The sequence below is a fragment of the Saccopteryx leptura genome, chromosome 3 (assembly GCF_036850995.1).
Source record: "Saccopteryx leptura isolate mSacLep1 chromosome 3, mSacLep1_pri_phased_curated, whole genome shotgun sequence".
Classification (NCBI taxonomy): domain Eukaryota; kingdom Metazoa; phylum Chordata; class Mammalia; order Chiroptera; family Emballonuridae; genus Saccopteryx; species Saccopteryx leptura.
Genome location: NC_089505.1, coordinates 287,015,041 through 287,042,917, shown reverse-complemented (window position 1 = coordinate 287,042,917; position 27,877 = coordinate 287,015,041). Strand labels below are relative to the sequence as shown.

The 27,877-nt window shown below is 50.8% G+C and overlaps 1 protein-coding gene across 1 annotated transcript in view; it reads left to right on the top strand.

The window, feature by feature from the left end:
* PLB1 (phospholipase B1) overlaps positions 1-27,877 on the top strand; it is a 122,868-nt gene that overhangs the window by 20,352 nt on the left and 74,639 nt on the right. Inside the window, exons 4-17 of the mRNA XM_066378622.1 lie at positions 680-738; positions 4,311-4,351; positions 4,944-4,987; positions 8,303-8,399; positions 8,736-8,787; positions 10,401-10,487; positions 12,312-12,374; positions 13,142-13,221; positions 14,054-14,129; positions 14,939-15,043; positions 16,057-16,113; positions 20,271-20,342; positions 21,165-21,239; positions 23,411-23,474. Of these exons, the coding sequence (XP_066234719.1) occupies positions 680-738; positions 4,311-4,351; positions 4,944-4,987; positions 8,303-8,399; positions 8,736-8,787; positions 10,401-10,487; positions 12,312-12,374; positions 13,142-13,221; positions 14,054-14,129; positions 14,939-15,043; positions 16,057-16,113; positions 20,271-20,342; positions 21,165-21,239; positions 23,411-23,474 (972 nt within the window). The remainder of the gene's footprint in view (positions 1-679; positions 739-4,310; positions 4,352-4,943; positions 4,988-8,302; positions 8,400-8,735; positions 8,788-10,400; positions 10,488-12,311; positions 12,375-13,141; positions 13,222-14,053; positions 14,130-14,938; positions 15,044-16,056; positions 16,114-20,270; positions 20,343-21,164; positions 21,240-23,410; positions 23,475-27,877) is intronic.

Below are 27,877 nucleotides of genomic sequence, written 5' to 3'. Positions count from 1 at the left end.
TCACAGACTGTTTGGCGGCTTTTATTTATGTTTGGATTGTGCTGACTTCCCCGGCTGTCCAGTTAAGTGTGCTATTCTTACTATTCTGTTAGAGAAGGAGTGCAGGTCGAAAAAGAAATCAATATGTTTCTTAGGAAAGGATTTCTTTTGGGGAGCCCATCAGATGAGCATGGACTATGTCGGTGGTCTCTAGAGAGACTTAATTCTAAGCCTGCTGGGAGGTCTGGTGTGCCATTGTCCGTAGCTCGCATCTGACGTTTACGGGTTCACAGGCTTTGAGCGCTGTTCTCTGGTGACCTTTGAGCCAGTGTGACCCTTTGTGTACATAGGTGGTTTTCACTTTGATCTCTTGCCATCTCACTAATGGTGGTCCAGAAATACAGAGCCATGGGCTAGGTGAGAGGGGAAAATGGGGGCCTTGAATGACTTTCCATGGGACACCGTTTGGAGACCCTGAGTTCAGTTCACAGTGTGGCCCCCAGCAAGGACTGAGCAGGTTCCTAGGGCTTCCCATGATAGCCTGGTCTTCAGCTCTCTGCTCCCATGGCCAAGACTCAACCTGCAGCTGTCCTCTGACTGGTGGACATGGGCCTACCCCCCCCCCCCCCACTTAGCGTCTGTGGCCCACGTTGTGGGAAATGTAGACCCGACCTTCTTACCTGGGTTCTTGTCTTCACAGTCCACTCTCTGAGACCTTCTGATATTAAATTTGTGGCAGCCATTGGCCATGTGGACATGGTGAGTATTTCAAGGAAATGGAGGTAGGAGACAGGGTTTGGGCTCCGTGAGCTTCCAAATAAGCTCCTGGGAACGTGCAGAATGTTTCGTTTTTGTAGAGAAGTTTATCCTCTTCAACTTAGTTTGGAGAAATCCTAAAATCTAGGGGGTTATGAATCTTCTATCTTTTCTTAAATCAAATGAAAACCTCTCTTTACGTTCAGGTGAGGAAACTTTTGGCGTTTCTCATTAATAAATTAAACCCATTGATAAATTAAGTCAAAGATCACACAGAATTGCAAAATTAATCTCTTAAATTGTCCATTTATGAGCTAAAGAAAAAAATTGTCCTTCTCTTGCTTGGTAAATTATAATAAGTATATCCACCCTTGCTAATCCCTGTGAAGTGGTATGTTTTACATAGTCAGACGGAGAAGGGAAGCGGTGAGAGAGATGGAGAGAGGGAGGGAAGGAGCAGAACGGGGTATCTGGGAAGAGGAGGGCAGGGGGGGGAGGCAGAGTGAAGGCCAACGTGATTCCCTCCCGGCTTTCCACACTCCCCGCTGGCCTGGGCTTAGTAGAAGCCCACCGCCCTCCCACCCTGCTGCCCACCACACCCACCCCCAGTCCCAGTGACTCCCCGCTGGACAGACCACGGACCAGGTGTTCTCTGCCCTGCTCCAGAGCCCTGCTAGATCTCCCGCCCCTGACCCAGGACATTCCCCTCCCTCCAGTGTCTTCTTTTCACCTGGGAAGCCTACCAGTCTCCTTCCCCTGTCCCTGCTGCAGGCTGTACTTCCTGCAACCTCAGCCCCTTCCCCTGGGCCCAGCCTGCCACCTCGCTGAAGGCCCAAACCCCCCACCCCGTGCACAGTGACAGCCGTGTACAAAGTATAAGACTTCACATCAGAAACCGACTCTGGACCCAGAGAAATCGGCAGGCAGAGCTTCCCATCCTCGTTTTCTTCTCTCTGTGCTGGTCTGGTGGTGGTCAAACTGCACACGTGACTCTGTGTGTGTGTGTGTGTGTGTGTGTGTGTGTGTGTGAGAGAGAGAGAGAGAGAGAGAGAGAGAGAGAGAGAGAGAGAGAGAGAGAAGGTGGAGGTGGAGGTTTACTGCTGGGAGAGATGTGAAAGGGGAGATGGGAATAAATGAGAAAGGAGGTTTCATGTCACGGGTAGCGCATTGACGTTGCTGAGCCCGTGTGCCCCTGCATGCTGATGGTCACATCCCAGAGCCCGGAATGTGTGACACTCACTGGAGGATTCATTTTCTTCCACTTTGGCCAGGGAAACTCACTGTGGGGAAAATCTCCACCCTGAGCCAGGTTTCCAAAGTCAAACCAATCAATGGCTGCCACCCTTTGGTCCCTATTCTGAAAGCGCTCTTTATTCATGAATTATTCAGACCCCCAGCTCCTGCCTGTCACTCGCTCTCCTTTCTCCTCCTGTGAGCCCGAGGCCCATGGCAGCTCCGTCAGTGATGGTCTCCCAGCCCCAGAATCATTATACCCAACCTTCAGGATAAAGCCTGAGAGCCCAGCACCTGGGAGGCGGCCTGGCTCCCTCTGCCCACGGAGCCGCTGTTGCGAGCTCAGCCTGGTGTATAAAAAGTCAGGTTTGAGAAAATAAGACTGAATTTAAAATGGAAAAAAAATCCCATCATACGGATGTTTTTGCTCTGAGTTCCTGGGGCCTGCTGTAACCAGGGCACACATACCTGTGACAGTGACTAGCACTGGTTGGTTTAATTGCTCTAGACTTCCCTTTTCCTCTTAAAACTTTAAATACTAGATTTGTAAATATTTGCAAAAATTGTTTTCAAGCTAGAACGTGTGATTCATGTTTAATATAAGTAAATATCAACCACAACACATGTATATAGTATAAAATATTAGAGGCCCCATTCACATCTCCTGTTCACAGATGCAGACAGACACACAGTTTGGGGAGAGGGAAGGAAGGGAAAGAGAGGGTGTGTGTGTGTGTGTGTGTGTGTGTGTGTCTCATGTAAGGAAGGTCATACTGTAACATATTATCTGTGACTTGTTTTTCTGCTCAAGTAAGAGTCATAGACATTTTTCCATGCCAGGGAGGCTACAATCCAGTCTATCAAATTCCTTGAAGGCAGGCCTGTGCCTGACCTTGCTTTGCATGTCCTGTGCCAGACACAGACACAGCCCCCGCCACAAGGCAGGCTCTGGGCTAACAAGGAGCGTGGAGAGGAAATGCCCGGCCGCGCACAGTGGAGACGCAGGCGTTTGCTGGGTTTGCCAGCGTGGCTGCTCTCCCCACACTGTGAGCTTGTTCCTCGGGCTCTCCCCCTTCCTTTCCCTCCTCATCCCCCCCCATCAAGCTTGAGCTCCACTGTCAGGCAGGCCCCCTGTGGGCTGTGCAGCTGTCCACAGGTCCTCAGCCCCAGGAGGCCTGCTTCCCTCGTGACTTCGCCTGCTCGCATCTTTATGACCCCTGGCTGGCATTTTAGTGTAATTTTTATTTAACTTGTTACCCTTCCCTGGAAATGTGGCCTTTCATGAGGAGTAAAAGACTCCATTCCCAGTTAGAGAAAGGTCACGGTCAGCCTGTCCTCCCGAGAGGGCTTCTGCGTGTGACCAGTTCAGAGCCTGGCTGTCATCTGAGCTGGGTGGGTAGGATAGACGGTCTTTAAGGGGAAGTGGCAGAAGGCTGGAAGTGGGGAGTGTGGTTCTAGCTGTCACCACCATTCCTAGAAACACTGTCTTCTAGGATTTTGATCTCTACAAATAACACCGACAATAGTGACTGTGTACCGAGCATGTTCTATGTCCTGGGCAGGATTCCAAACCTCCCTAGGACCTTGCGAAGGACACTATTCCCAGGTGGGTCACTACAGTCTCACCTCCAGCCCTACAATTAGGGCACTTCTCCCATGGAGAGAGTCCTATGTCATCCAGCAATGTAGCAAGAAGACAATCAGAAACTTATTTTGTTCATTAAAAAACTATTTATTGAACAAATATTTATTGAGTACTTATGATGTGTCAGTCACTGTTCTAGGTCCAAGGAGCACAGTCAAGAGCAAACCAGACACAAACTCCTGCCCTCATGCTGCTTACATGCCAGTCAGGAGACAGACGATAAACAAAGTTCATTTTAGAGTGTGGACACTCATAATCAGTCTCTTGTGTTCCTGTAGGATAGTCACAGGGTTTTATCGTGGATGTAAATCTAAGCTCTCCTGCCCGCTCTCTGTCCTGCGGGAAACGCACACACCCTCTGTTTCTCTGGGCACCGCAGAGGAAGCCGAACCTGCTCCCCTTCCTGCAGAACAAACGTGGGCAGTTTGACCTTTCTCTGGATCTGTGGGTTCCCTTTTAATCAGGGTGTGTGACTTTTATACCCGGACCCTGTCTGTCCTCCCCCTCTGCTCAGGCTCCATGACATCTGTCCACTCACCACAGTGCTGCTGTGTGGGGAGGGGTGGGGCAAGCAGGGATCTGGCCGGGAACGCTCAGAACTCACCTGTCACCACTCCTGTCTGACGGGCAGCTGGGTCTCAGGAGGACAGGTCCTGCTACCCTCCCTGGCCAGAGTAACGCCTCCCATCTTCTTCAGCTTCCAGGCTCGGGGACAGCCGAGGCGCAGAAGCGGCCCTGGTAAGTGACGGTGTTGGAATCGCAGAACAGTGGTGCTGGACAGAGCCTCAGAGAGCTGCTCTCCTTGCCTCCCTGACAGGGAAACCCCAGGACCAGGTGGGAAAGGCCTGCCTCCAGGCTCCCTGAGGAACAGGTGTCCCTTAGGAGTGGGGACAGAACCCAATCTCCTGCCTCCCCATCTGACAGCACTGTGCCTGTGAATCCCCTGGCTCCTCTGGGTAAATGGGAGGAAAAGCAGGCAAGGCCACAGGCAGGATTCTCGTTTCTCACCCCTGACCAGGCCCCTGCTCCGCTCAGTGGGCAGCGTGCAGGGCAGACCAGGGTCAGTCTCATTCTACACCGGGGTCCGCAGCCCCTTCCAGCTTTGGGCTAGACTGGAGACGTGGGGAGAAGGGCCCAGATGGAGCTGTGCACCCCACTGGGCCGGCTCCATTGCCATCTGAGCTGTGTCTCCAACTCCAGGAAGGATTGTCTAAGATGCAGAGCCAGGCCGGGCTGCAGCTCGTCAGGAACAGACCACAGCAGCCAGGACAAGGGTTGTTGGCAGGTGACAAACACAGCCTGACACCTGTGCATTTGCTTCTACTTGCAGGACCGGAGATAGGCCCCGGCAGGTGTGCCTGGGAGTGGTGACAGGTGAGTTCGGTGCTTTCCCGGCCAGATCCCTGATTGCCCCATCCCTCCCCACACAGCAGCACTGTGGTGAGTGGACAGATGTCACAGAGCCCGAGCAGAGGGGGAGGACAGACAGGGTCAGGGTATGAAAAGTCACACACCCTGAAAGGAGGGTGTGAGAAATGTGTCTGAGGGTCTCTGAGCAAAGAGAAGCCAGGAGGCTTTGGTAGTTAAAGGACATGGGGGAGGGGCCAGGGGGTGGCTGGGCTAGTAGCACTTCATCTGGGGAAACTGCCCACAATGAACCCCCACCCCTCCAGGAGAAGACCTGGTCTAATTATCAGCCTATTTTATTTTGTATTAACTCCCTCACTTATAAATATATCAGTTGGGTTCAGGAAAATGAAATGAAGAAAATGAAAACCAACTATATCCCACTATCTGTGATAATTGTTGTTAACATTTTGGCCTTTTTATATATGAATGTGCTTGTGCTATGCTATCTGTAACCTGGGTTGTTGTTGTTTTTCATTGAACATCAGACATCCCTTACGATTCTATTAAGTCATCCTGAAACTTTAAGTCCCTAACGCCAGCTTAGTTAGCCTGGTGGGATGTTAGATTCCCCTCTAACCGTGGTGCTCACGGTCACTGCCAAGGGAACCACTGTGCACCCACATTAGAGCGAGAAGGCTCAGACACAATGCACGTGCTCCGCTGAGCTGACCCCTGTGGGGGCAATGACAGGGAGGTGGCTAGTGCCCTGCCAGCTCAGCCAGTGAGTTTCACCAAGGGTCTGGGGATTATTGGGCTCCCTGGAAAGGGCAGGGGTGAGCAAGACACTGGGCCTGCCTTCAGCCCTGCCTCCCAGCAGGGGTGGTTAAGGCCCTGTGTTCTGCCCTCCAGAGTCTGATTGACAGGTGAAGGGATATAGGTGGCCAAGGTGGTGGGAGGATCCCCTTGAAAAGGGTCAGAGGATTCTGAAAGAAGAGGCCCCTACTAACTAGGTGACTGTCACAGCTCTGCCTGGTTTGGCCCTTTTTACTCTTAAATGGTAGGAAAACAAGAAACAAGTGGTGTATTTGTGGTGTCTGGGAAGATGGGATGTAGTTTAGACCCTGAAACCACAAATACAGCTGCTCTGCTTGACTTCTTGACTTGCCTCCTTTTTCTTATTTTGTACCTCACACACCTAGTAACATAAAAAGTCCTGACTGCCCCTCCTCAGCAGAGTGACCAGGAGTCCCACCTGGCCAGAGATGCAGCAGAAGGCAGGGCAGTGAGAACAGACCTGGCACCTGGATGCCCTGAGGGACAGGACTTGCCTGAGGCTGCCAGGGAATCCAGCCTACCTAACGCAGGGGGAGGGAGCGAGGAGCGGAGTGCAGTCCTGGGGTGCCGGGCCAGCAGAGGAGCAACCGGTCCTTTAAGGAGAAAGTGCTCTGGGAATACCCAGGCTGTGCCGTGTAGGATGGGGCCAGCCCCAGCTGAGCTCACCTGTGTTCAACTCCAGGACTGTGGAGCTCTGCAGACCTAGCTGTGCCCTTGCTCACCACAGTCAGTGTGCCCAAGGAAACTTGAGTCGGGGCGAGGAGGGACTTCCTCAAAGTTACGTGGTCAGTACACGGCAGAGTCCCGGTGAACACAGGCGGTCCAGCCCCACAGCCTGACCTTTTGTTTTGACCCCTCTGAGGACCCAGAGAGAGGCAGAAAGGACAGGCAGGATGGACAAAGTACACAGCAGATGTAAAATGAAATGAGGTTTGTCTGAAAAGAACCCAGGTCCTGTTTGACCACAAAGAAGCCATATAATGCAAGTACCTTTGGTTAGAAAGTAATTATCTTTCAAAGACCTAGCACCAGATAGGTCATTCATCCTCACATATGGTCCTGATGCCAAGGACACACACACACACACACACACACACACACACACACACACACACACACACACACACGCTGTCCTGTAGTCTTCCACTGGCCTCAGAGCTTTCCATTTCTCAGAGAAGGCCTTTCCATTTCTCAGAGAAAAGGGCTCCTCTGTAAGCAGGTCTGGGCTTGGAAAAGGAGGCTCGTTAGTCTGGGTTGAGGATGAGGAAGGCTGAGCCTCACACAACAGTGCCGAGTGGCCAGCCTCCGGACTGCCAGCCCAGCTCTCCCGCCTCTCCTGCCCAGCTCTCCCTCCTGCCCAGCTCTCCCTCCTGCCCAGCTCTCCCTCCTGCCCAGCTCTCCCTCCTCTCTGCCCAGCTCTCCCTCCTGCCCAGCTCTCCCTCCTGCCCAGCTCTCCTCTCCTGCCCAGCTCTCCCTCCTGCCCAGCTCTCCCTCCTGCCCAGCTCTCCTCTCCTGCCCAGCTCTCCCTCCTGCCCAGCTCTCCTCTCCTGCCCAGCTCTCCTCTCCTGCCCAGCTCTCCCTCCTCTCCTGCCCAGCTCTCCCTCCTCTCTGCCCAGCTCTCCCTCCTCTCCTGCCCAGCTCTCCCTCCTCTCTGCCCAGCTCTCCCTCCTGCCCAGCTCTCCCTCCTGCCCAGCTCTCCTCTCCTGCCCAGCTCTCCCTCCTCTCCTGCCCAGCTCTCCCTCCTGCCCAGCTCTCCCTCCTCTCCTGCCCAGCTCTCCCTCCTGCCCAGCTCTCCCTCCTGCCCAGCTCTCCCGCCCTACCCCTTCCCCACCTGCTGCGTGCACAGTGTTGGCAGCCTCCGAGGGAGCCCTTTAAAGCTGCCTTCTGGATTCTGCTCCCATGAAGCCCCCGGCACTTTTGGGTGGGGGAAGAAAGAAGGATGACTGAGGGGTGGGGATGGAGGCATCTCCCTCCCATGACAGTCCCCGCTCTGCCCTCTCCTCTCTGGGGAGCAAGACACAACGTAACTGCTCCTGGCAGTGCTATTTTTAGCAGCCCTCTGGCTGTCAGCCCTGGGACTGCTCTCTTTGTGTTCCCGGGAGCTTTACCACCCTGCTGTCACTCTGGGAGAGAGAGGGGACTGGGAGACAGCCTGCCCGGTCCCTGTCCCCGCACGCACGCTTTCCCTGACCGATCAATAGCACACAACTTCAGTTAGCCTAGAGCCCTCAGGGAGGTTGCTTAGCTGCTCCCAGCCTCAGTTTTCCCTTCTCACATAAAAGGTGCTTAACACTGAGCCTGGCCTAGCCCTCGACAGATGTTAATTGTTAGCTCAGTTCACTTCCAAGGACCAGCTGTGAGGTTGACCTCACACCCCAAGGCAGGTGTGAAGGTCATGATTTGGAAGAAGGGCAGCCACCCTGACACCTCAGCCCAGAGGGGTCGGTCTCTACAGGTGACCTCCAGCTGTCAGAGCCACAACCCTCAAGCCAGTTCTCCCTTTAGTCCTTTCAGACATCATCAGACACTTCAGTCGCTCTGTTCTGAGGCCCGTGTGCGCCCCTGGGAAGAGAGCGGAAGCCCACAGCGGAGCTGGTGCTGAGTAAGTCCCTCCCGGCTCTCTCCCGGGCTGTGTACTCCCGTGGGTCTTGGCACGGGCGGGAGCATTTCAGGAGGAGGGGCTGGCAGAGTCAAAGAGGCTTAAAAATAGAGGTCTGTACTAAGTCAAAGCTAAAATGCCTCTCCTGCGCTGATTTAAGTCTGTCTGATGGGTCTGATTTTAAAAAGCAGGTCAGGGTCTGCCCTCCAGAAGCCGCGGGTGGCGCAGTGTAGCCTTGGGCTCTGAGCCTGGCTCCTGGGCTGGGGCACGGGGCAAGCTCCCAGGCTTGGACAAAGTTATATTCAACTGATTTTCTCTCTGCTCCCCTCCCCTGTGCAGAGACTTGTGGATTCAGGCAAAAGAACTGGTGAGGAGCATGAGAGAAAACCAGGTAGGACCCCATCTGACTCTGTGGTTGGCATGCCCGTGTCTGTGGAAAGACAGTGAGACCAAACGCCCCGGGCAGCTGTGGCCATTGTGCCCCAAACTCAGCAACCGCAGTGGCCTGGGTGCTCCACAAATACTTTTCCTGGAGGCCGTTGAAACACAGGGTCACTTCTTACGTGCACCTTGGTGTTTTGCATGGTCCTGCTGAAAGTCAGCAGGTGGACTACATGATTTCTCGCTTAGGCAGGTGGTCGAGAGCTTGGGTTAGATGGGGATTTTGAATTCTTCACCTCCTTGCTATATAATGTTGCTTAAGGCACTTAACCTCTCTAAGCCTCAGTTTTCGCATTTATGAATTGGGCATAATAAGAGGCTGTAGGACAGAATTTAGGAAGGATTACATGAGGTGTTGGATGTGCCTGGCCCAGAGGCAATGCTCAGTGGAACCCTATAGCTGTCGTTATCGTTGAAGTGGCGATTGTTGTTATTATTAATTATTGTATCCATTTTAGCTCTGAGGCGGAGGCCTTGGTAACATACCTGCTGAAACCCTGGTACCACCCTGGCTAGAACCAAGCGCTGAGCCTGGACCATGGGAACCAAGGGCAGCCACAGTCTCGGTCAGCAGGCAGTCATTAAAGAGCTCAGGCAGCAAAGCCAGGTCACTGCAGGTTATACAGGGGCAGGGATAAACGCAGGAGATACGCCACCAAGAGTTGGTTTTCTTCTAACAAGGGAATTCCGCCAGACTTTCTGGAGTAATCACAGCATTCTGGAAAAGAGCGGGGAGGTCTTGAATCCAACAACGTAGTTTTGCAGATGAGGAAACTGAAGTCCCAGGAATTGGTGCGACCTGTCCAAGTTCACACAGCTAGTTAGAGCTAAAATCTACAGTGTCTGATTCACAGCCTTGACACCTCAACTGCTTCACGCTGCCTCTTAAAGAGCAAAATAGATGTTTATTTTTTGTTCCACAAGTGATTCATGTTTATTGCAGAAAAAATAACAACACCACAGATAAACAAAAAGAATATCACTCAGAGATAACTGCTGTTGGCAACTCAGCATACATCCCCTGCCATATTTTTTCTAAGCACATATGTATATTTTATAAAACAAGGTTGTAACTAGATGTGGACACTTTTTATAATGTGCTTTTCTAAATAGGATATTGTCCATGACAATAATTACATATTCCAACATTGTTTTAATAGCTACCCAGTGTCTCACCTTCTGAGTGTTTCCCAACTTGTGCAGCAATCCCTTATTTTAGACATTTATGTTGTTTCCAGTTTTTTTTTACTGTTATAAACAAGGCTTTGCCATTGCAGCTAAATCTCTCATGTACCCTTATTTCCTTAGAATACATTTTTGGGAAATGGAATTGTTGGATCAAAGGGTATGCCCTTAAAAGTTTTTAAAGTCTATTTTGCCAGATTGCTTTCTAGAGTAGTTGTACAATTTGAGTTTCCCACCATATACTTCTCTTTTTGGAAAAAACAATCCATAAATATGATTTAATGGGGGTCAATATATGAAATTGAAAGATATGAAGAGAAATTTCTCTGGGTATCAGGTCTGACCACTATCTCTTTTTGATGTTGTTGCCTTCTTTAGCAACTTGACTTTCAGAATGACTGGAAGCTCATCAATGTGTTCTTCAGTAACACAAGCCAATGTCACCTGTGTCCCTCTGCCCAACAGGTAAACCGCAGGCAGGGGGTTGGAGGGATTGCAAATACCAGGGTGGGTGCAGAGTGAATGAACTAAACCTGCCCAGTCTACACCTTGGCTGGGTGTGGTGGCACCTATTTCAGAATGTGGATGGATGGATGGATGGATGGATGGATGGATGGATGGATGGATGGATAAGGGCTCAAAGAACCATATATGGAAACAGGTGTTTTAACTTACCATCTTTCATATCAGGTAAAGGAAATTGAGGTGGAGATAAGGGGGGGGGGTGTCTATGGTTATTCTGCAGTTGAGAAAAATCAGCTTCCTAGTTAAAAATCATTTTGCCTCTTTTAACTCTGATTCACTTAAGTATTGAATTAAGGAAATAAAACAGGATATATACTCTGGTCATCACCTTTTGAACTGTAGTTTACCATGAACCCAGTTGTAATGGAAAGCCTAATGTTCATGTACGTAGACTACGCTCCAGGCCCCTTAGCATTCCTGGACGCAGAATATGAAACACGTGGCTTCATTTACTTTGTATGTAGATGACTACTTCGGGCTGAAGTCCAGGTTTATTTGGGAAAATAAGCTTTTTCCTGCCTTTGGGTTCAAGGAGGAGTTTATTATCTGTGACCTTGTAGACAAGGGGCGTTTTTATAAGAACATAATATCTTCCTCTAAGGAAAGGAAGAGTCGGTGTCCCAGTGAAAACCACTCAGTGTGTGGGGTGGCTGGGCGGGCCCCGGGCCATGCTGCAGCTGTGAACAAGCACCTGGGCTGAGAGGTTTGAAAGCAGAGTTTGCCGTCGGGGGAGAATGACACAGGGGTCCCTGTGGAAGATCAATCACCTGAATGTGGGCAGCGAGGACCCTTCTAGACAGAGTTCCCAAGGCCCTTCAGAAGGAAAAGTGAGATGCTTAAGGTCATGTTCAGAGAGAGACTCACTCAGACTCAATGAGACCGTGGATTTATTGCTGGCCCTGGTGACAGACAGAGCTGGCTGCGCCGGTCTCCAGAGGACAACCTCGCACCTGAGCGGGGACTCAGGATGGGAAGGCTGCCTTACGTTTGGTCACGGCCTGAGTGATTGGCAGCTGTCTCCAGAATCCCTACCTGAGTTCTCCCAGGAAACAGACAGCTCCTGGGCCTCCCTTGTCTTCCTGTTTGAGCCAAGTCCCCTCAGGGGACAGCCGGTGTGCAGGCAGCTTAGGAGTGTGTCTTGCTATAAAATTTATTTTTGTTTGGTGGGGTTTTTTGTTTGCTTGTGTGTTGTGTCTTTTTTTACTTTGGAAAAGTAAACCATGGGCTATTTTTGCAGTGCTCTCATTTGTTTATTTATTTTCATTACTTACTAAGGAATAGGGTAGGAAGGGGGTGTCTTTAAATACTTAGTGACAAGAGCCCTTGTCTTACTTCGGGAGATTGTGGCAGGGAGAGATCTGATGAAAGAATGTCATGTGGAAGTTTTGAGGCTCATCTGGGTCCTTAAATCCAAGGGTAATTGTGTTCCCCCTTTGGGCCTGATTTTCTTCAGATACAAGTGACTCCATCAGCCTTTGGGAGTAAGTCCTGTCTCCCGTAGCTCGAAGTGAGCTGTAGTTTCCCTGGCCTTGAGTTTGCCCTTCCCTGACATGGAACTTTTCATTTGGGGTTTGGGGAAGTCAGAATGGACAAAAGCCCTCGGGAGCTCGGGGAATTCTGCACTTGATTGTGGGAAACTGGGATCTCATAGGGCCTTTGCCACTATCATCCCTGGGGGAATGGGGAAGGGAAGGCATGAGCCTAGGCACCCAGGGCCCCATATTCCCCGCCCCACCTACACTCAGCACATTTTTCCTCTCACAGCAGAGGCACGTGACAGATGGCATGGACAAGCTGACCCGAATGCTGGACTACCTGCTCCAGGAGGTGAGGCTTGCGGCTGCCCCAGGTCCAGGGGACCACGCGCCTGGAGCTTGCTCATGGACGCCTTCCACAGACGGGAGAGAGCTGCCCTTCTGAGGGTTGGCAGGGAAGGATCTGGTTACTTTCACATTGCCTCCACTGGGTTGAGAAAGATGGCGTCCTGGCAGCCCTCCCATGAGGGAGATCAGGACTGGGGAGAGGGTCTAGAGGAGGCTGCCTTTCCACCCTTGTGCTGAAACCTGGGTCAGGTAGAGAGCCCTTCACTCTGGCAAAAGATATTTCTGATGGAGACTTCTGGGCAGCAGGAGGGAAGGGGCACACCCCTCGCTGGGGACTCGGTGACCCCACTCTTTCCTGAACTGTTTTTCCCAGACCCAATTCTTTCCTGAAAGCCACTCTTTTCTGAGCTGTGGTTACTGGGGGTGGGGCTGAGGGGTTCTTGAGAAGCTGTAAGGCTTCCCTTCCCAGAGTGGCCACAATGAGCCAGCAAGCACCACCGGTTCCGAGACTCCTGGGCAGGCACCTTCTCTGTGGGAGCAGGTCTAGAGTCCTGTCACCATTGAGGCCCGCCTCCTTGTTGACAGAGATGGGGAATGACACATTTCTGTGTAACCAGCAGGGCTGGCCGCTTTGGACCAACCCCAACCAAACCTCCCAAAGAGGCCCGTCACAGTCAAGCAGACCCCAAACTGGGCTGAGGGTTCCAGGGAAGACCTCGGGCAGCAACAGTGACTTTGCAAACGTTCATCTTCTCTCTTGTTTCCTCTTAGGTCCCTAAAGCATTTGTGAACCTGGTGGACCTCTCTGAGGTTGTGTGGCTCTCTCCCTGGCATCAGGGGACCCAGCGCAGGTAAAAGGGGGGTGGAATGGGACGAGTATTTGGTGAGTGGCTGCCAGGTGCCGGGCACTGGGTGGGGTACTTCACATCTCCGAGGTCGAGAGAGATTGAGCAATGTGTTGAGATCACAGAGCGAGTGAGTGCAGTATCATTCTGGGGACGGAGTCGAAGGATGCACACTTCAGTCTGCTGACGCCATGCCAGTGGGCCTGCCCTCTCCCCCACCGGAATGATCTGAGAGTCTAAAAGAACAGGTTTGGCAAAACATCCATAAGCCAAGAAGTGATACTTCTAGAAATTGGAAAGAAAAAAAAATCAGCCTCAACGTATTTTATCTTCATGGAACTTGATTCTCATGTAGTTCTGAAAGTTGTTATAGAATTTAAACTCCTTGAACCTAAGTCCCAAGATTTCTGGCATTGCACCCAGAAAAGAAGTCCCCGTGGCAAAAGTCAGGGTGGGGACAGCTGGAGGTGGGGGCAACAGAGAGGAGAGGACAGTGCTGAGAGGAAGGGAGGGTTTTGAAGAGAAAGACACACAGAGTAGGGGGAGGAAGAACTGGAGGTGGGTGTCTGGGGTGGAGGCAGTGAGGGGTCAGTGTAGCAGGAGACAAGCTAGAGGGCATGTGTCTCCATACCCCTGTCCCCCACCGATGGGAACCAGATCACACTGTTCCTTTCCACTCTGTCCTCTTCAGCGGGTGTTTGCTTCTGTCTCCTGCACCCTCTGAGACTTCCAATTCTCCTTCCCACTCCGGGTCTCCAGCCCTCTTATTTCACCATGGGGCAGCCCAAATGGTCCTGCTGTATCCACACTCTCATGCCTGCCTTATTTTAACCTACAGCCCCGCAGCAGAGCCCTGCAGGTGCTCAGGGGACACCTCGAAGCTGTCCAAGGTTGTGGCACAGTGGTCCTATCAGGTGAGACCACTCTGGGAGATGGGCAGTTTGCAGAGGCGGGGGTCATGGAGGAGAGCAGAGGTGGTAGGGACAATTAGGGTATAAGTCTGTGACTGAAGGACTTCTCTGACTTGGTCAGGAACCATAGAGAGCTGCTCTCATTTCATTCCCCAATGATGACTTAATTTTCCTACATGAAAAGTGGGGATGACATACTGCCAGGTTAGGGGGCAGCGGTGATACTTTAGATAGGGAAAGGCTTTGCAAATTCATTTGGAAATGGTTTTGACCTTTATCACTGCTGGTACCACTGCCTCTGTGACGAATGAGCTGGTTTTGCCTAGGCGGGGCTAACACCCCAGACTACAGCCCGAGGGCAATGCAGAAGTCCCAGAGATGTGCTCTCTGGTTTAGAGAAGAGACCCCAAGAGGGTGAGGATGGCTTAGTGGAAGCCATCATTGCTGTGCTCAAAGCACAGTTCCTATTGACATGTGTTCGCATGATGATTTTTTTTAAGATCAAAGTTATGTATGAAGATGTGTAGCATTTCTCTTATTCCAGAGGTGACATGTTTCATATGGTTAACAGCACATCCCTCTATGGAACTTAGCCCTTGAACAGAGGATGGTGCCCTAGCCTCATGCCGGGCAGGTGTATGCTTCCTGAGCTCCCGGGGAGTGTAGTTCAGCTCTGCGTCTGGTATTAATGCAGAATAGCACGCGGTGGGCAATTGGGACCGCAGGGCTATGAGAACTCCCTGGCTGGAGGACGGGGCAGGCTGTGCCTTGCTCCTGCTCCTGGGAGCACATCTCTCTGCTCTCTCCTTCAGGAAAGTTGGGAGCGGCTCCTGGCCTCCAGCAAGTACAATGAGCATGAGTCCTTCACGGTGGTTTTCCAGCCCTTCTTCTACGAGACAGCCCTGTGGCCACTCTCAGTGAGTAGGGGTGGCCGAAAGAAGCCTGGCTCACACCCTCTCCCTCTCCCTCCCACTTGAGATTCCCTGAGCCCAGAATACACACTCTCAGGGGGAAATGCTGCAATGTTATCTTATACTTCCTGGACGGTTTCCCCGGGGGGTTGGAGAGCCCCACCAACTGGTTCCTTAGAGGCAGAGCAGCCAGGAGGTAAAGAGCATGGACTTGAGGTGGCTCCGAGCTCTGAAATGGGCCAGCTGTGTGACCTTGGGCAAGTTGCTGGAACTCTCTCTGCCTCGGTTCCTCGCCTGTGAAATCAGGGCCATTGTTCATCTCCTTCCCTCTTGGGCGGCTGTCAGGGTCACAGGAGTAAATGTGTGAGGAAGTTGGGAAGCCCTCAGAACCTCTTAGCTACTGTGACTCTTCGGGATAGAGTTTCAGGGCACCGTGTCACTCCCCTCCCTCTGCCGGCTCTCTGCATCCACCCCTGGAAGGGGGAGCAGTTTGACTTGCCCATCTCCCACAGGTCACTGGGCAAATGCCCCTTGCCTCAGTGGGGCGCCCAGACCATGGGCAGGGCGGTGGGTCCACACGTGCTCAGTAGGGTCTCTCTGACGCCACGGAGGCTCCAGCACTGTGTGTCTGGGACAGTCCCCGGCTTCAGGCTCCCGGCTCTCACCTGTTGGAGTCATTGTGCCCCCTTCAGGACTTAAACAATGTTTAAATAGTGTTTTAAAAGGAGGAGGAGGAATATGAGTTTCCATCCCCTCTCCTACTCAGACCACACACGAATCACTTCCCTGTCACCCCTGCGTCTGCTGTTTAGTGCAGTAATGGAGACGCCCATGATAACCTCGCCTCTAAGCCCTGACCCCAGACAGTGCCCCTATAAGTGCCTGCCATCACTGATGGGGGAAGGAGCTGAGAGAGAAAGTCTGGACGGGTCAGTGCCGCCCCACCTCTGCCAAGCACAGCTTTAAGGTTCGTGACAGGTCCACCCCGTCACAGGGGTTCTCATCAGGTTCTCTTCCAGGGGCAGTGGCCACTCCTGGGTCCCATCACTCTGGCCTTGCACCTCTGGAACAGCATGGTGAGTGCCCAGGGGTCCTGGGAGGCTGCTGTCCGATGTGAGGCACTGGCCTGCGGGGAGGCGGGGCCTCCACCGCCACAGCCACTCCGCCCACGGCTCAGACGGAGGGGCAGGGTCCCGGGATAATGATTCTGGGCCACCAGGGATCCTTCCCACGTCTAGGGACAGCCCAGTCCTGACCACCCGGGAGTTCCACTCCCTCAACCGGCACTGGAACGCAGCCCTGGCAGTGTGCAGGCCTCTCTGGGCACCTGCGGGAGCGTTCCTGGAGTCTGTGTGGGGACCTTACGGGGAGCAGGGCACTGAGCAGCATCTCACACTGCTTTTTCTCACTTCACACTTAAGCGCCATCATGTGCGTTCAAGGCCCAGGGTGGGACTGGAGTGAACATGGACTTTCGAGTGGTAAAGACCTGGGTTCAAATCCTAATTCCATCTCTCACAAGTCATAAGACTGTAGGGTCTCCACTTTCTCTCTGCAAAACCTGGATCACAACACCTGGCCCAAGACATGTCAAGTGAGTAGCTCACTCCTGGCCCACCGTGAGTACTCGGCACGTGTTGGCCCTTCTTACAGTAACTATGACAGGGTCCCCCACCTCCAGGGCCCCCAGGGCCATCTGGGATTAGTCAGTGGATGGAATGAAATGTCAAAACTTTGAGCCTTTCCAGGGCCCAGACAGAGACCTGATTTTGCCATTTATTTTTCCCCCATCCAAGCTGCTCTATTTTTAGAATTGCAGTGACAGAAACTTGGTTTCTTCTTCCTTAGATTAGAATTTTTTTTTTCTCCATCTTTTCAACTAAGTGCTCTGCTGAGTACCACGAGCAGCTGTGTTTCTACACGATCAGCCGATCAGCAGGCGCGGCAGAGAGCAGGAGGGGGGCGGGGACCCCAGAGAGCCCTCAGCCACTGAATCCTGTTCTCCTTTAAGAAAGTGTTTGTTTTCTCTGTTAGTGGGCCTGACCCGCGGGTGGACCATTTCCCCCAGGAAGCCACTTTGCTGCTGATCTCCTGTGAGGGGCGGAGGAGAGGAGCGTGGCCCCCCTGCAGGGGCTGCCCTCCCGCTCCCGCTGTCCGGGGGAGAAGAGCTGATTATTCCAGCTCAACCCGACCTCTCTCCTTCTCCTCCGGTGCCACCTCTCTCCCGAGCAATAAAAGGTCACCCACAGTGTGCCCTGCCCTGTGCAGGGTCTGATGAAGATACAAAAGACACACCAATGGCCTTTGCCCTCACCGAGCCTAGGGTATAGCTGGACGGGTCAGGCGACTCAGAAGAACAAGCAGTGGAGGGCTGGGTGCTGTACACCCGAGAGTGACATGGGCGAGAGGTCGGGAGGCCCACAGCGGCGGGGTCTGGCCTGACCTTGTCGGGAGCGTCAGAGGAGGTCAGGGTCAGGGTGGCCATTCCCAGGCAAGAGGCCTTTGTGAGCAAAAGGCACGGAAAATAATGGCAGATGCGTTATCAAGAGGCAGTAGAGCTGGTCTGATAGACAGGAAACAGGACAAGGAGGCCCCGAGAACAGAGGAAGCACTTTGAACACAGACAGAGGGAAGCTGGAGGGAGCAGATAGGGAGAAAGGGTTCCCCTCTCCCTCTCTCTCCCCTTCTCTTGCCTTTGAGTGTCATCAGTGGTGGTGGCAGTAGTGACAACTGCCTTCTTGAGCCCAAGTGATGACCTGTCCACTCAAACAGGCATGCACAGTGTCCTACCCACTGGAGGGTGAGGACGAGGACGAGGACGAGCAGGTGCACAGAGGGCAGCAGAAGGTCGCACACTCCAGGCCAAGGGACTGGGACACTGTAGGCGTCACAAGGGCCCTGAGGAGGAGGTGGTAGCTCTTGTGGATGGACAGTTCCCCATTCTGTCCAGACCTGTTTAACCCATCAGCAGTGATTTCCCAGTGAGAGTTCTCAGGGTCCCTGCAGCCAGGCCAGCAAAGAGGGAAAGCTCGACCCAGGTGTGCCTTTGGTTATTTCTTTGAAGTGAGTCACATTGGCCATTTTATTTTCTCTACTTGTCAAAGGGGTAGAATGGCCCTTAGTCAGTCTCCGAGGGCCTTGGGAGTGGGTCACTCTTGAGTTCATCTTGTGTCCTCCCAGAAACATGGGGAGGCCAGGAGTCTCCACCTTCTCATCCTTGAGCCTCTGCTGTGTTGGGCTTCCCTGAGACCATGGAGGTAGAAGTCAGTGTGTCTGTCCATGCCCACATTTGCAGACACACAGAGCCACACCGGCGCCTGCTCCCCCCCCCCACTGCCAAGCCCCAGCACGTGCGTGTGTGTGTGCATGCATGTGTGAGTACTGAGGCCAGTGACTACCACGGGAGTTTAAGAGACCCACCTTCAGGGAACTCAATTTTCAGGTCCTCTCAGGCATCCTGATCCCCACATGGTGCCAAGCCCTGTGCAAGGTGCCAGAGCCGCAGGGCAGGATGGGAACACTCCGGAGATGCTCACAGCCAATGGGAATCCTCCGTGGGGAGAATGTCTAGGTCACCCTCCACCTCTCCCACACTCCTGGTGTGTCAGGTGGCAGGGAAGCTGTGCAGAGGACAGGCGAGCAATTAAGGGTCTGGGTAGTGGAGGAGGAGCACAAGGCCAGCACCGGTGTCCCTGGGGTGGACGTGCATTTGTGTGCTGCACAGGGTGGCAGGAGAGGCAGGGGCACGTGAGGGACACGTTAGAGGAAGCACCTCACCCTCCATCCCCGTGAGGATACAGGGTCAGAGCAGGTATAAAGGGGATTAGTGGAAGCAGGAAGAATGTAGGTGACTAAGACAGAAAGAGACAATTAGGAGGACAAGGTTCTTAACAGAAATGGGTTTATTGCAAAAACCTACACATTTTCCTTCTTTGAGGTCCTTAAAAGAATAGGATCTGCTGTATCCATTCTACCAGAATCATTAACATTGGCTCTTCCAATGATTCTTTCCGGGTTCTATTATTGATTACATTTTAGGAAGGTTGGGGAGGAGAAAGCAGGGCAGATCGACATGTGGCCACCGACCCAGGCCCAGTCCACATTCCCCTTCAGAGCAGGCCTGACTGTGCTGGGTGGGTCCTCCCACTTCTAGGAGCATCAGAATAAAACTGAAAGAAAGCACCTCAGTCCCTCCTCCAGCCCTTGAGCTAAAGGGTTGCCACTCCTTTCCCAAAAGGTTAATGACCCTCTTATCTGACTGTCCACTTGGGTGAAGAGCCAGTCCTGAGAGGGTAAAGGTCTCTTCCTGCTTCTTGCTTAGTGGGCACAGATGCAGGGATAAGATATCGCCGAAGACTCTCAAATCCTCATGGCAGAGCCGGTGACTAAGCCAGACAGGCTGCTCCATCCTGCAGCCTCCTGTCTCCTGTATCCCCTGTCGGAGTCCTTGGAGGGAAGGCGAGGGACAGAGGTGCCCTGGGAGCCCGGCACCTGTGGGACGCAGGGCTGACCACAAACATGCGGTTCTCCAAGGGAAGAAGATTGTGCGTGCAGGAGGAAACCTCTGAGCTCTCAAGGCCGCTGGGCTTTTCTTTCCAGTATTTGCACACATATAATGAACATTTAAAAATAACACAAGGTTTAAAATAAATTGCTCCCACGCCAAGTTCTTCTACTGCCTTCGTTTTCCTCTCTTACCTTCAGTGTTCTTTTACCTGCTGGCCCACCATGCACTCTCTGCCCAGGTGTTAGATAGGCGTTGGCTGCCGTTCAGGCAGCTGCCGATGTCAGAGCTGATGCCACCACCACTCGTTCCTGAATCGATAGACATAGGACGCTGTGACCCACTGAGAGCATTTGGTTGGATCGAGGATCCCGATGTCCTAGTCCCCGCCCAGCCTCCCTGGTGTTCAGTTTCTGTTGTGACATCAGGAGGCGTGGGCTAGGAACCCTCTTGTGCAGCGGGTCTCACCTTGAGCGGGCATCAGAATCCCCTGAAGGGCACGTGAAAGTGCAGAGAGCTGGACCCCACCCCAGGGTTTCTGCGTCAGTAGGTCTGGGATGGGGGCTGGAAATTTGCCTTCCTAATGTGTTCCCAGATGCCACTGATGCTGCTGGTCCAGGGTCAAGGTCAGACTCTAAGAAATGCTGGACAAACGAGTCATTCTCAGTGGGCCTAGCATACTGTCACCTGTGTGTGACTTGCCTGTTTTAAAGGTCACCTTCTTTTCTAGATGAAGCCAGCGGGACAGAAGGATGAGCCATTCAGTGCAAATGAGAAAAGGCTGATGAAATGTCCCTCTCAGGTAGGCAAGGACTGGTGAGCAGGGGACAGACAGCTCTGCCTGAATTGGGAGAAAGATGGGGTCATCAAATGGGCGCTTCTGTAAAGTGGGGTCTTACCTGAATGAGGCATTAGCCCCTTTAGAGCCTTGGGTCTATTCTTCTGGGTCTGGTCACAGCTTAACATACTCACCACACCTAAGGCTTACAGAATTTAACCGCTATAGCAGAATTGAGCTGTCTTGATAGAATTATGGCCCCTTCCACGCCTGTGGAGGGCAGAGGGACAAAGCCATATCTCACCTGGCCCTAAATGTCTCAAATGTAAACATGAGTTTCTTAAATATCTGCCAAATATATATGTAATAGGCATGTAGTTAATGTTACTGAATAAATGGATGAGAAAAATAACATAAATGAGTAGAATTCCTTTTATCATTTAATGGTACTCAAAGTTTTGGCTTTCTTGATGAACTGATAAGTTTTTTGTTACTAGGCTATAAGAACTATATAGTTTACTCTGTTTCCCTCTTTGCTTTGGCTGCCAGGAGGTTTACAATTAAGTTCTTCTTTCATAGAAATATACATACTCTTCTGGTAGTATGAGCTTACAGGTAGAGAGCAGGAAATACCAACCACTGCAAATGGGAAATTGAAAAGCATCCATGGGCTCCTTCACGGAGCTCGTAGGAAGTGCAGAGAAGAAAAACCAGACAGTGGTTTCCATTTAAATGATGGTATGAATGTTACAAATTGGCCCAAAGGTATTGCTGGGTGATAAAGCCAAATAATTGAAGGGTACATGGTTCTGAGTCATGGTTACAACATGTGACTTTTCTCTGCAGGAAAGTCCCTATCTGTTCACCTATAGAAACAGCAACTACCTGCCCAGGTTGACAGAGCTCCATGAGAAGCTAGAGGTACGGAGAGGCTTCCTGTGGTTGGCACACATGTAAATGAGCCAGGGGCCCTACACCCTGCTGAGTCTGTGGGAACTCCCACTGGTTCTTCCTATCCCGGAACCCCAGGGAAGGGGGAACCCCAGGCTGGGAAGGGTGAGGGGTTCGGTGTGCGCTGTGTCCTTGGTGCTTGAAGCAGGTCTGCCCAGCGGCTCCGTCTTGGGAATGGCCGGGCCACCAGCGCCCTGCAGCCTAGCGGAGAGCGGCGGGCGCTCAGCACTGCCTGCTCCCTGAATGTTCGGCTGTAAGGCGAGAGTCTTCAGGCCCTTCCCAAATCTCGGCCAAACCCTTTTAAATTCATCTGGGGCCTTAATCAGAAGAGAAAGTCAAGAAAAGACCTAGAAATACGGTGAAATCTGAAACCGTACAGTGTGGAGACCGTAAGGCCTCCGAAGTTGGCCCACACCTCCGGGGCCGCCTCACACTTGCCGGTGGCTTGCTTACTGCTTATCTCACACCTCTTTCTGATACTCCCCGTCAAGATTAGATAGAGCACCCTGCACTGCTTCGAGGAACCAGAAACGTGTGCTGGTGATGTCCTCGTTCTCAGAGGACTGGGGCCTGATACAGGTTGTGACCAATCTGGCCTAGCGCCATCCCTGCCTCCTTTATTGTATAAAAAAGGCGAGAGTTATTCCAGGTGGTGGAGGCAAAGCCCAAGAAATGCAGTGGGAAAGACTCCTATTAATCAACCTGTCCCAGCCTTTCTAACACCACAGCAACGAGGGTACAACTGAGGGGCAGCGTGGCACAGTGAGCAGAGAACTAACTGGCTCTGGGTTCAGATGCAGACTCTTCCACTCACTGGCTCTGTGTCACTGGACAAGGGACTTAACTCTCTCTGTGCCGTGTTTATTTTAACATGGGAAGTGGTGAAAGTCCGAGTTTTACCTCATAGAGTTGTTATTAAATTAATAATAAGTATAAAGCATGTGTAATAGAGTCTGGCATGCTCTGAGTTCTCTGTAAGTGTTGCTAGCATTATCATCTGATAATAGGGAGTGATACATTCCTGCAGGATACAGTTATTGACTACCTACCTCTCTGTACCAATAGGACTCAATATGGGTGAGGGCAAGGACTCAGAGCAAGTACCCAATTATTATTTGTTGAATGACTAAATGGGTGGGTGGGTGGAAGGATGGATTTCAGGCATAGGAGATAAAAACATCAATAAAATACTTGTCTGTCCTAAGGTGCTCGGTCTAATGGAGTCAACCAGTGATTACTGCACAATGGAATAGATTCTGTAATCAAAGTGTCCATGGGGTTTTCAGGGAGCACAGAGGCAGAGTGACTCACTGACACAGGCGACAGTTGAAAAAGACCCCTGGAGGAGTGTCCATGACCTCTACCTAAGTACCTATGACCTCAGCCTAAGTACCTATGACCTCAGCCTAAGTACCCAGGACTGAGGTTGAACCAGGGAGATGGGAATGTGGGAAAGGGGGTAGAGCTAATGCTTGGGCAGGACACAGAGGCATGAGTCCGGAGTCCAGAGCGTTGGCTCAGTTCTTATGGTTTAGGATGGCTGGGGCCTCTTAGGCCATGCAAAGAAGGAATGACTTTATGTTGATATTAACCCTTTGAGTAGTACAAACGTTCATGTACGACCTCACTCAAAGGGTTAACAAAAAACTCACCACTCAAAGGGTTAATACAGAGCAGGAATGTATTTACTATTCGACCACCAAAGTTACTGAGCACCTGCTGTGTAGTGTTCTAGGCTCTGGGGTTACAGCATTATCCCCAAATCCCTGCTTTCACTGAGAACATAGTAGCAACCCAGTTCTACTCTGTGGGAGAGATTGAGAGACCTCTCTGACTGGATTCAGAAGCTGAGCAGGAAGCCCAGGGGAGCGAGGGCAGTGACGCTGTGAACACCGCAGTGTCCTCGGCCAGAAGAAATCAGGGGCCTGCACGTAGGCCGAGGAAAGGGACAGAGAGGGGACAGGTGTGGGAGCATTTGGAGAGGATGCCGTGGACACCCAGATGTGGGTGTTGAACAGGAGGGAGAAATTAGAAGACACTTCGGTTGCTACATTAGGTGATGTTTTCCAAAGTAGAGACCCTACTTCTCACCAGTCTCACATGTCCTGTCTCTCCTAATTTCTCTATGTGTCTCACTGCAGGTGCGGGAAGGAATGGAAATCAGATGCCCTGACAAGAACCCCTCCGACACGATCCCCACCTCAGGTACACAGCTTGAGTCGAGTGATTTTTTTAAACTCATTTGAAGCCTGAACTCAGTAAAGTAAGAGCAACTGTAGGATGACCGGGGCTTTCTGCCTGAGACGCACCTGAGCGGGGTCTCGGGGACGAGTAGGAACAGCTCTGTCCGTGCAGGCACGCCCGGCTGGGTGGCGCTGCACGGATGCTGCATGTTCTGCAGAAGGAAGGCAGTGCCCTCCATCAGCAGAAAGGGCGATGACTCACTTTATGGTGACACTAACTTTATTGCGGTGGTCTGGGACCAAAGCCGCACCATCTCCAAGGTACGCCTGTATATTTGTAAGTTCATGCCTGCGTGTGATTATTCTTTAACTGAAGATATGATATGATGTGATGTGATAAGATATGATGTGATATGATATGTGATATGATACAATATATGGTTAGATACGATAACATGATCAAAAAGCACTTATTAAGCATTAACTGTATGCCAGGCCATGATCCGCACAGAGCGAGCTGATGTCATTATCCCTGCCTTTAAACTTTGATGAGGTGAATTTGTCCTCTGAAAAGCAAGACTACCTTGAAGCAGGAAGCAAAAATAACCAATCGGCGTGCCCTGCCAGAACCTGATGCAGGATGCACGCAAACCCGCACAGAACAGGAGAGCGCGCTCCCTTACGAATGTGCCGTTTTTATTGCCGCTCAGCATTTCCAAAACGACTGTTGTCGGACCATGAAAATGAGAGTCAGGAATGAGAGTTCTAGGCCAAAGAGGAGCTGCCTAAGGGTTGAGCCTTCTCCCCCAGGCCAGCCAGGATAGGAGTGATGGCTGTGTGCACGTGACCGGGGAGACCTGGGGGGGAGGGGTTGTGACCCAATGACACAAAACATCAGCCCAGGAGCAGTTCTGCAGCAGTGAGATAGGTCCTGGGCTCATTTGTTCATCGATTTGTGCACTTGTCCACTCATTGATCAGATGCGTGTTGAATGCCTCCTCTGTGCCTTACAGGGTAGAGAATTAAGCTCGGAGGTGCCGCAGTGCCTCGCAGGAATCTGTCAGGGATGCCAATCTTCAGAGTCAGGCTGCCTCCTTTTGCTGGGTGTTAGCAGAACAAATAAGTGCCTGTCTGTTCTTCTCACCCTCCCACGTCTCAGCCCTACGCGCTCTAATTAAGCCACTGACTGGGCAGTGAAAAATCTCCCCAAAACTTTGGTTTACAACTGGCTCTTGTCTGTATTGCAGAACAAAGGAGCAGGTGATCGAGACCTTACACACTCACTCACACACACACTCTCACACTGTGAGTCTTTGGCTTCTCCCCACACACTTGGTGACACCTGTTACTGTTGGTTAGTTTACGAGCAGGATTTTCGCAGCAAAAATAATTTACTAGCTTCAGATGTAGACCCTCCTATGGCAAAAACTCAAAGGCGTACATATGTATGTATGTCTCTATGTGTAGAGAGAGAAGAGGAGAGGGAGAAAGAACGTCACTCTTTTAATAGTCAGAGTCTTTAAGGGACATCCTCTTTTCAATCTTATCATTCTGAAAGCATGTCGCAATCTGTCTAGATTACATTCCTGTCATGATGATGATAACCGACCAGTCCATGACAGCATATCTCAACATCTAAAAGCCAAATACAATGTGGACCTCTTCTTTATTCCCTGACCCTGAAGATTGTTGTTTATTGGCGCTTGAAGATATAAATGCCAGAAATCTCAAGATCTTGAGGTCCTAGATAATCTGGTGATAGGAGCTATTTGAATAAGCAGATGGATAGATTTAGGCCTGTTTGCTCTAACTGGTGGGCGTGGGATCAGGACACACTCTCTCCAGCTGGGTGGCAGCACTCACAGGTCAGTGCCGGGTCTGCAGTTGAATCCCACCTGAAAAGTGTCATTTAGACAAATAGTCACCGCTAACTGGACACACTTCATTCCGTGTATGCTCTATGATTGGACATGTTAGCCATCCTTGTGACCATGGTGGATGGGGGCGGGGAGGAGCGGGGGGGGGGGGGGGACAAAGGACTTAGTACAGGAACACAATATTTTCCCTTGAGAAGGATCATACTTCTGGTGAGGTCGTTCACTCTTCTGGAGAGTGTGTTGGCAATTTCTAATTGAGAGGAAGGCATCTGATATACACTTATAACAACAGGTTATCTTATCTTTATATCCCCAATGACTCAGCACCTGGTAAGAGCCCATACATGTTTGCTGAACTAATCTGAACTATCGAGATTTTCTAATTCAGCAAATCAACAATTCTTAGGGTTGAAAAAGACTTTCAAAACCAACTAGACCAAAGTATCTTCTGTTCAAACCATTTTTCTTATAAAATAACTCTTTTGTCTTCAGAGTTATTTTCAGAAACTTTCTTTGTTAGTCCCCTTTCCTAATGTTTCACTCAAACCAATCCACAGGTACACCTAGCTAATCAAAAGTGGTGTTTCAAAATAGAATACGGCCTTGTCAGAGCCCACAGGGGATAAACCCTTCCACTGATTGAGGGGAATCTGGGTGAGAGATCTAGTGTTGGTGTAATTATATATATATATATAAACCTATTGGCATTTGGTAACCAGGAATGAATGCATGCATGCAAGCCTCTAATTGTTTCCCCCCAGTTTACATGTGCAGTGTGCTGGGTGCTATCTCCCCTGGGCTTTATTAACTTTGTAAATACTTATATCATTTTATATTACACCTGGTAGCTGACTTAAGGTCTTCCCATCGAGAAAAGGTGAGAAAAGGAGTAGCACTTTTCAAACAAAAGAGTGGTCATAACAAGGAGCCAGAGGGGATGCCGCTCATTGGCTATCTATTAACGTTGTTTGTCTTAAAGTCAAGCTGCTAATTCCATGCAGGGGGGGAAATTTATAGTATTTGAAAATAGAGATCCACAAAGCGAATTGTATGCCACTATCACCACCAGCAGGAATCAGAACATTTCATCCATTTAAGCCAGTGATTCCTGTCTCCATCCCCGATATCATTTAATTTTACTCATTTGGCTAAAAGGAGCTACTCAAAAGCTGATATGAAAACGCCCCAGGTTACAACACTGAGTGATCACTAAGGTTTCACTTAGTTATGAACCAGCATTTTAATGTCCCTTGTAGACCCTGAAGCTGTTTCTGTAGTCACCCCATGTTCATGAGTCTTGCAACTTCACTAGGCCTGTGACTAAGAAGTATTGATGCCCCACCGGGAGGAACAACCTGCTTGTCCCCAGGTGGGACCAGCCGCCTAAGCAAGTTCAAACTCACCCCAAGATGTCTGGATGAATAAGTGTTTCCCTTCCCTGTAGTTTCCATCATTTTCACTTGGAAAGCTGCCCAGTCCCTGACACAGAGCCCCTTACTTAGCTTGTCATTTACCTTAACATATTTCTTGAGTTCCTTCTATTGCACAGCACATATTTTTCTATAAAGGCTTACACTGAAGGACTTCCAAGTTAGAAACAAGGTTCCAGTCTTGTACCAGTAGTTTACTACAATTGAGGAAGTCCCTAAAATCAGAGAGCTTATGGGTTGGGCAATCCTAGCTAACAATTAAGAAAAAGTTGCTATTTCAGATGATGACCCCAAGCGGTTTAAGTTGTTGGGTTACACAAGACCAGGGGTCCTCAAACTACGGCCCATGAGCCGCATGCGGCCCCCTGAGGCCATTTATCCGGCCCCCGCCGCACTTCCGGAAGGGGCACTTCTTTCATTGGTGGTCAGTGAGAGGAGCTCATTGACCATCTCATTAGCCAAAAGCAGGCCCATAGTTCCCATTGAAATACTGGTCAGTTTGTTGATTTAAATTTACTTGTTCTTTATTTTAAATATTGTATTTGTTCCCGTTTTGTTTTTTTACTTTAAAATAAGATATATGCAGTGTGCATAGGGATTTGTTCATAGTTTTTTTTATAGTCCGGCCCTCCAACAGTCTGAGGGACAGTGAACTGGCCCCCTGTGTAAAAAGTTTGGGGACCCCTGCACGAGCAAAACTCCAAGGTGCCAAGTCTTTCTCCTGGGTGTAACTTTTCATGTATAGAAGATAATTTCTCCAATTTTCTACTCTTGGCTACTATTTCTTTACTATTCATGATATTTCATCATCATTTGGATGGCCTTCTGATAAGAGGTCCTCTCTAAAGAAATCTTGATGAGCTAATGATGTGTTTATCAGTTTCTTTCAAGGTGGTGCACAGTTTGTACCAGATAAAGTTTAGCTAATCAGCCCACACAAATTTAATCTTATCTCTGAATAGTTTTTTTCCCAAGGAGAGCAATTGCTAAAGTACTTTGCTGTGTTTCCAGGTTGTGTCTTTGTCATACATGATGATATTAACAAAGCTCAAATCAAGGTCTCCAGATATTAAGCCAATGATATGTGTTGGGCTCTATCTTAATAAAATCCCAGATAA